The sequence below is a fragment of the Penaeus japonicus genome, unplaced genomic scaffold, assembly GCF_977035675.1.
Source record: "Penaeus japonicus unplaced genomic scaffold, GWHDUDI00000001_assembly GWHDUDI00000002, whole genome shotgun sequence".
Lineage (NCBI taxonomy): Eukaryota > Metazoa > Arthropoda > Malacostraca > Decapoda > Penaeidae > Penaeus > Penaeus japonicus.
Window position 1 is genome coordinate 8395500 of NW_028234404.1, and position 7500 is coordinate 8402999.

The following is a 7500-nucleotide window of genomic DNA, read 5'->3' on the forward strand; positions in this document are numbered from 1 at the left end:
ACTCTATTTTCTGTTTTTTACAGGACGAAGTAATGAAATTTTTTCAAAACACAAGATGCTGATGTAGACTTTGACTTGTTAATGTATTTTACTACTAAAAATCATCAGTTATCATCGACATTGTTTGAAATTAATTATTTACATTGGACTGAAAAATTTATTTTTTGAGGAAGTCCCGGAGAATAAGTGACATTTATGGAATCTATTGAATCGAGAAACGGCAGTTTGGAGGCACATGCATCATCAGCTTCTGGAAGCAACACTCAAGGCCAGGAGTACAGACTGAAACGTAGACTTGCCAAATGTTCCCAATCCCTGAAGTACGTGTTAGCACGGCCCAGGAAAAGGAGGAGAGAACTAGTCGAGAATCCGCCCACTTCATCTACAGGCAGTGATGGAACAGTGGATGCAGGTACACATTTAAAGTGGCTAGAGAGACCCGAAGCTGATGTCAGCAAAGGAATTTCTCTTAAACTGGAGAGTGAGAAAGGGGAAGGTAGTCTTGGGGATGAGGGTTTGTTTCTCAGTGCACACAATGAAGCCAGAGATGAGAAGCTGTTTTTGTCATCGGTCCAAGAGGGAAAAACTACCACTAATGCACCAGCACAGCCTAGTATGGTCGATGACTGGGACAAGAGTTGTTCAGCTGAGCCCAACCAGACCATTGTGGCTGAGGGTGAGACGGGAAAGGATATCGAGGAAGGTTGCACATCATCGAAGGAAGAGAGAAGCAGCACCTTTGATAACTCCGAGGGATTGAGTAAGGTCAGAGTTATTAGTGATGAATCAGAGAAATCTAAAAGCTTGGAATTTAAGAGGGAATATCTAGCCACCATGGAAAGCTGCTGTCTACAGCCAATAGAAAATTCACAATCCAAGCCTTTGTTTGAGGCTTTATTTTCTAAACAGTCTCCTGCATATGAAGCTTCCTCAGGCCACTTTATGATGCAATCAATCCCTAATCAACAAACCAGGGATGCAAGACAAAAGTGTAGCATGACAGTAACCCAAATCAGTGTATTGAAGGAATATTGTCTTGATGTCAGGAACCTCAGCGATGACAGTAACACTGAGGGATCCAAAAATCTAACTGATATGGTTAAGAGTCAGGAATCTGACAGTGGGGCTGAGAAATCTACAACCTGCGATGAAGAGAAGGTGAGGAGTGATGGTAGAGAGAGTTCCAGTTTGCCTCAGTTGCATGATCTAGCAGTAAGAGCAACATCTAGAATGAATGAAAACAGTGCAGTCAGTTGTGAAGCAGAGGAGCCCCAAGGAAAAAAAATAGAGCCAAGTTTCAGGAGTGTGTTTTGGTAAGTAAACCTTGGTCTATTATTCATTATGATGTTGGTATTACTTCAATTGTCATAGACTCAAAGGAATTGAAAGAGCACTTGCAGTACAGTACAGCAGTCATTCTGTATTTTTTTATTATTTGTTTTATTTATCATGAAGCCTCTTCTTTTTACTCAAATGAATTGATGTATCACCTACAGTATAATAATCAGCCATTCTGGGAGGGTTACTGGTGCAAGGGCATTATATAATATTAACCTAAACAAGATTTTTTCTCATCAGACTGAAGGCTTATGTAAGCTTAACTTCTATTGTATAATCAGATGTTCATTTTAAGAGATAGATCACTGACTTTCACATTATATGATATAGAGATGGCCATCTTCTCTGGCTGTAATTACAAATTTTGTATTTTACCAAATTGTGAAATTTACCTAAATCCTGTTGTCATTCCTTTATTCTTATGATTGCAGCACATTAGAATTGCCAGACAAGTATCTTGGAAGAGCCCTTCGTCCTGAGGAGCTCATGGTGCAAGGTGCTACACTGAACACCAGTGTGGAAATTAACACTCCCTTGAGCAAGCAGCAGGAGATGATATTCCCTGATGATGATAGTGCAGGAGAGGCATCCAGCTCTGCTGCATTGAAAGATGAGGTTGGCCCTAGTGCAGGGAATACGGAAGGAAAGGATCCTGGTAGAGAAAAGATGGACATTGAAAAAGTCCTAGCAAAGAGGTCTCCAAGGAAGAAGGTGAATCCCTACCGGAAACGGATGCTCTTCTCTCCAAGGAAAAGGTCAGCAGCTCCGAGGGTCCTTTACTCTCAGAAAATGCCGAGGCTAGAAGAGGTTGTCAAGATGACACAAGGTTCAGGGTTACCTCTTGCCACTAGAGAGGATGAAGAAAAAGAGGGAGAAACACCAAGGACACTAGATGAAAACAGAAAGCAAAGTAAATCTAGTGATGCTGAGAGAAAGGAGAGTAAATCTAGTGATTCTGAGAATAAACAAATAGCCTCATCCTCAAAATCAGTAAGGACTGCCAGTAGAGAAAGAGCTCGGAATTGCGGCGTTGTAAAAGGCTCCTCGGCACCAAGATCAGTTAAGCTGCGGAGGCTGTTTGCTCTCCGTCGTAGCATTGGGTGGTTCCCCCATGTGCCTAGTTCACAGGATCAATTCCCACTTGAGAAGCCTTTTGAGAGTATGAAGGCTGGCAGAAGGAATAAAATGAAGCAGTCCACTTATCCTGTCTATCCGAGGCAGACCATTATCAGGAAACTCTCTAGGACAAAGTATTGGAAGAAAAGTTTATTGGAAATTATAAAGAGGAGGAAAGAGGATTTTACATTCCATAAGCCAGAAATAGCAAAGAATGCTGTAGTTGAAAATTTCACAGAAACAAGACCAAGTGTAAATGAACACTCTAGTCGGAAAGTGGAACCCAGAGAAACAGACGGCCACAGTGATGCAAAATGTAGCAAAAGAGCTCCTCATCTCCGGGCACAGGAAGAGCAGCATGCCGGTTTAACAAATGAGAGATCTTTGCCCTCTCCTGTTGTGGAAATGAAGCATTTAAGAACAGTGAAAAGTCAGGCGAATTTGTCATCAAAATCAAAGACAAACAATAGAAAAAGAGAGACAATGTCCAAGAAGAGTATGGACTCTGATTCAGTGGAGGAATCAGACCAAGAGGAAAATGACAAAGTGAAATCTAGGTTTACAGATGTATATGGAACAATGGAAGATGAACCCAGTACCAGGAAGTACATCTTGCACACCCCTAAACAGAAACTCAAGTTGATGAGAAGGTGCTCTGCTTTCTTGTCTGAGTCATCAGATGAGAGTCAGAAGAAGATTGCTTCACTCTTGTTGGTAGAGATAAAAAAGATGGAGAGGATGTTTTCGAACTCGATGGGCTCTGACAGAGATATGGCAGATGGTATACAGGAAATGGGTTTTGGAAACTCTGATCTGCAAGCAAGTGATCGTCTGAATATGACAGGCTTGTGTGAAGACAGTGTTCCTAGGCAAAGTGAAGGGGGAGGTCAGGCACCAAATTTGTCAAAACAAGATGTGCAATTGGAGGAAGTTGAGATTTCTTTGACCATTGCAAAGGACCAACCTGCAAGTCCCAAACCACAGGTACCAGTGCAGGAAAAGGAAAAAACAGCTGGCACAGATACAACAGGACAGATAAGAACAAAAGCAAATTTCACAGCAGGGACATGCATTTCTTCTTTATCAGGATCAGCAGTTACCTTGACTCCCATATCACCAAAGCAGAAATATAGAAAAAGGAGAAGTCATGGGAAAGAGCAGAGAGCAATAGAAACCAGTTATGTTGCAGCAGCTCCATTGCAGAGGAACGGTAATGATTTAAAAACACTGGGAATCAAAGGAGAATCCACCTTGGATACTGGAGCTATTGAGAGCAAGAACTTGCAGGAAGTAGCAAAGCCAGGCAATGTTATTGTAGAACTAAATGAAGGGACATGCAATTCTTCAGTATCAAAATCTGTAATCACCTTGACACCCACAGAACCGAAGCGGAAACGTAAGAAAAAAAGGTCGCTTATTGGCAGGCGACAGAAAAATCATGGGAAAAAGCCGAAAGAGAGAAAACCTAGTGGTGTTGCATCATCTCCAGTACAAAGGAAAACAAATGATAAAGAGGCATTAGATGTTGGAGCTCATGAGAACTTTGAAGCTTTGGATCCCAGCTCATTTAATTTAGAAATAGAGGGAGAAGCTGCCACAACAAAATGCCCAATAAATTTTGCCAACTTCCTTGATGATGCTACCATCACTGAGTCAGAGAATAATACCTTCTCCGAGATATCTGAAATTCAAGATACAACGTTCTCCGATATGCCAAAGGAAGGACTGTCGTATGCTAGCATGTTGGAATATGAAGATGGGACTATTGACAGAACTCTGGAAGCTACACTGGAAGCAAATGGTGTGGGGGAAGGGGAGCACTTACCTGAGGGTCGTCTAGAAGATCTTGCTCTCACACATGATCTACGTGAGCAGCTCATGAGAGACCTGGACCTCTCAAGCAGTTTTTCTCCATTAGGGAGTGAAAGAGAATGTGATTATTTTGACCAGGAATTGGGAAAAGATGAAGGAAGTCAGTATCTAGAGAATTTAAACTTGTTAGAGGTAGAGTGTAAGACTCTTGCAGGTGAGAATGAAGAGCACAGATTGGACAGTCAAGATCAAAGCCTCAACGTCTTGACAAATACAGAGAATGTTGCCAGGAGTTTGGATGAGAGAGAGCCATGCAGTGACCTTGTTGCAAACACCAATGCAGAGGAAGACCACCACGAAGCCAGCACCTCACAGACTGCAGACGAAAGGCTTCAAGAACCATTCCAAAACCCACCAGGTACTGTAGACCAGGGAGACAATTGTGGCAGAAGAGAACCAGAAACTCCCAGTCTGGTGTGTATAGAGGATCTAGAAGAAAATGGAACTGATGGTGAAGATGCTGAGGAAGACCAGGAGGAAGAAGGGGAGAGAAATGAGGAGAGGGAGAGAGAGTCATCCTTATGGAAGGATCAAAACCAGCAAGTTGGAAAAAATGAGGACAGTCTCTCATTCCTGATTACAGAGAGTAAGTATGAGTAGCAATTTCAAATTTGCTATATATTTTTTTATCTTTTTTTATGTCACAGGAATATTGTTGCTAATTTGTTTGTTCTTATATCTATTTATTTAATTATTATTTTTCACTCTTTCAGATTCTAATACAGAGCAGGATTTGAAGTCAGTCTCAGATTCCGATTGTGAGGATGTGTTATCAATCTATGCCAAGAGTGTGGGAGATCTGTAAGTGTTGTTTAATTTAGTTTTCTCTTTCTTTTCACTTGCTCATATTTATTTATCCCTTTTTTAGCTCCTTCATTTCCCTCATCCTTCCTCATTCCTTAATCCTCTCTTCCCTCTCTCCCCTCTCTCCCTAACTTTTGTCCTTTACCCTTGCTGATTGTTCCTCATTTAGGCTATCCATCTATCCTCCGTACTCTCCTTTGTAAGTTGTTTTTATTTATTTGTCTTCTGGACTTAATGTGCGCACTTTGTTTTTTAGGGACAGCGACCTGGAAACGGCAGAACCCACTTGGAAGGAGGAGGAGACGGTAATCTTTGATGAGAATCCTGACAGTGCATTGCAACCCTGGGAGCACCATGTAGGAGCAGACAGTCCCATGGAGGACACTCATAACCCTGCAAAGGATCCTGAGAGCGACCTTTCAGACGTCATGAGGACTGCCAACGATGAGAGTGCGTGTGATCTAGTTATAGCTCTGAGTGAGGAGGAGGAAGAAGAGGAAGAGGAAAGAGAGGAGGAAGAGGAAGAGTCCACAGATGAGGACTCAAGATGGTTTTTAGGAAGGAAGAGTGGAGTGGAGATAAAACCAAAAAGCCATGGTGAAATTGGAGGAGGAGAAGTCAGGGTGGAGGTTCACAGTCCCAAGAGGAAACGGGAAGAGGTGAGTTTTGCCCAAAGCATTCCTTCTGTTTGTGGAAAGAGAATGCCTAGTAAAGGAAGCAGTGGTGGAGATGAGACTCTGAAGCGAGTGAGACCGAGCCGTGGGCTGGAAGATAAAGGGAACGATAATTATGAGATGGAAATAGAGCGGACAGATGCTTTGGGGATAGACAGTAGGACTCGGACAAGCACCACGGATGGAAGGAATACAGTGGAAATTGATGGAAGAAACCAGAACCAGATGCGTGGAACGGAAATAGTAGAGATGGAGGTGAACAAAGGAGGGAATCTTTCAACACAGATTGCCAAGCCAGTGAAGCCCATAGGTTACTGTCACAAGGCTGTAGATCGAGGATGGTGTGACAGGAGCATGTGTCGATTCAGGCACGAGGTTAGTTTATTTCCTGACTTATTTGTTTGCCTTTAGATAGTAAGGAAAAAAATCAAAATTACATTCCTGTTGCTTTGTCTTTAAATGTCTTTTAGCAGTATCTAAATTATGAATGATACATAATCATTTATCACTTTATGTTGAATTCTGTTGGATAGTACTGGTAAAATACAAACACTATTATTGAAATCTTCATGTATTCAGTTTTAGGACTGAATTCAGAAAGCAAGTCAAGAGAAAAGGTTAAAGAAAAGGGGGGGGGGAGGGGAAGCTTATTACAAAAACAGTGTTGATCATGCAAATATTAAGGATTAATGATACTAATATACAAGCAAGTCCTCCCTTCCTATCACTTTCCTCTCCCCCTTTCTTTCTCCTGCTCTCTCTCTCACTCCCTTCCTTCCTCTCACTCTCACTCCTTCCCTCTCACATTAACTCTTCTCACTCCTTCCCTCTCACATTAACTTTTCTCACTCTCTTTCTCCCCCCCTCCCTCCCTCCCCATAGATGTCAAAAGAGCTCGAAACCTACTACAGTCATCTGGTACTTCACTACGTGTCGCAGGGCAAGGAACACTTGGGCTGGAAGGTGCTTGGCTTCAACATTGTCACCGCAGTCAACAATCCGTACCTGAAGATCAACATACTCATGCCCCTTGCACGCCACCTTGTGCTAGGTACCTTTAGGGACGTCAAGGTTGGTAGTTGGCTTCTTGTTTTTTTGTTTTTGGGTGTTTTATCCATTAATTAATTTATTTGTTAGGATTGATTTTCTTTGTGTTTTCTGTTAAGGGGTCATTGTCATATTTTTGCGTATGTATTTTTTTAAATCTTGTTTTGGATAGTATGTTTGTTTGGTTTTATTTCATGATTACTTGTTTTTTATGTGATGTTGAATGAATGATATATTTTACTTTTTTTATCTCTTTTTTCATTTGACATTTTTTCTTAGGGAATGCATTATTACTATGCATTGATATTAATTACAATATGTATTTCAGGTTTATGTATTCTGTGTTTCTATGTTTGTATATTGATTTCAAGGTCCCTTCACACATCACGCCACTGCTCGACATTTCAAAATTACGAGCTCTTTGTGAGGCTGGGAAGGGGTCGGAAGCTTATAAGTTGCTGAGTGCAGTCCATACCTCCCTTTCTTCCTACATGCAGCAGCTCCTCTTGAGGGAGTTCGTTGGGTGGGTTTCTCAGTCTTTTATTTATTCACTTATTATTTTCATTTTTGTATTTATTAATGTTTTCTTATTTGCCAATCTTGCTGCTACACACCTACACCTGTATAAGACAAATCCACACATGCACAA

At 41.5% G+C, this 7500-nt stretch overlaps 1 protein-coding gene across 7 annotated transcripts in view; it reads left to right on the forward strand.

Annotated features, from left to right (window-relative positions):
- LOC122249294 (uncharacterized) overlaps positions 1 to 7500 on the forward strand; it is a 33101-nt gene that overhangs the window by 3974 nt on the left and 21627 nt on the right. For all 7 annotated transcript variants that reach the window (XR_015191857.1, XR_015191858.1, XM_086546849.1 and 4 more), the window contains exons 2-7: positions 24 to 1313; positions 1770 to 4912; positions 5040 to 5127; positions 5387 to 6179; positions 6687 to 6875; positions 7223 to 7374. Coding sequence is in view for 5 of the 7 variants with exons in the window: in XM_086546849.1 (XP_086402975.1) it covers positions 196 to 1313; positions 1770 to 4912; positions 5040 to 5127; positions 5387 to 6179; positions 6687 to 6875; positions 7223 to 7374 (5483 nt within the window). In the remaining 2 variants the exon portion in view is untranslated. The remainder of the gene's footprint in view (positions 1 to 23; positions 1314 to 1769; positions 4913 to 5039; positions 5128 to 5386; positions 6180 to 6686; positions 6876 to 7222; positions 7375 to 7500) is intronic.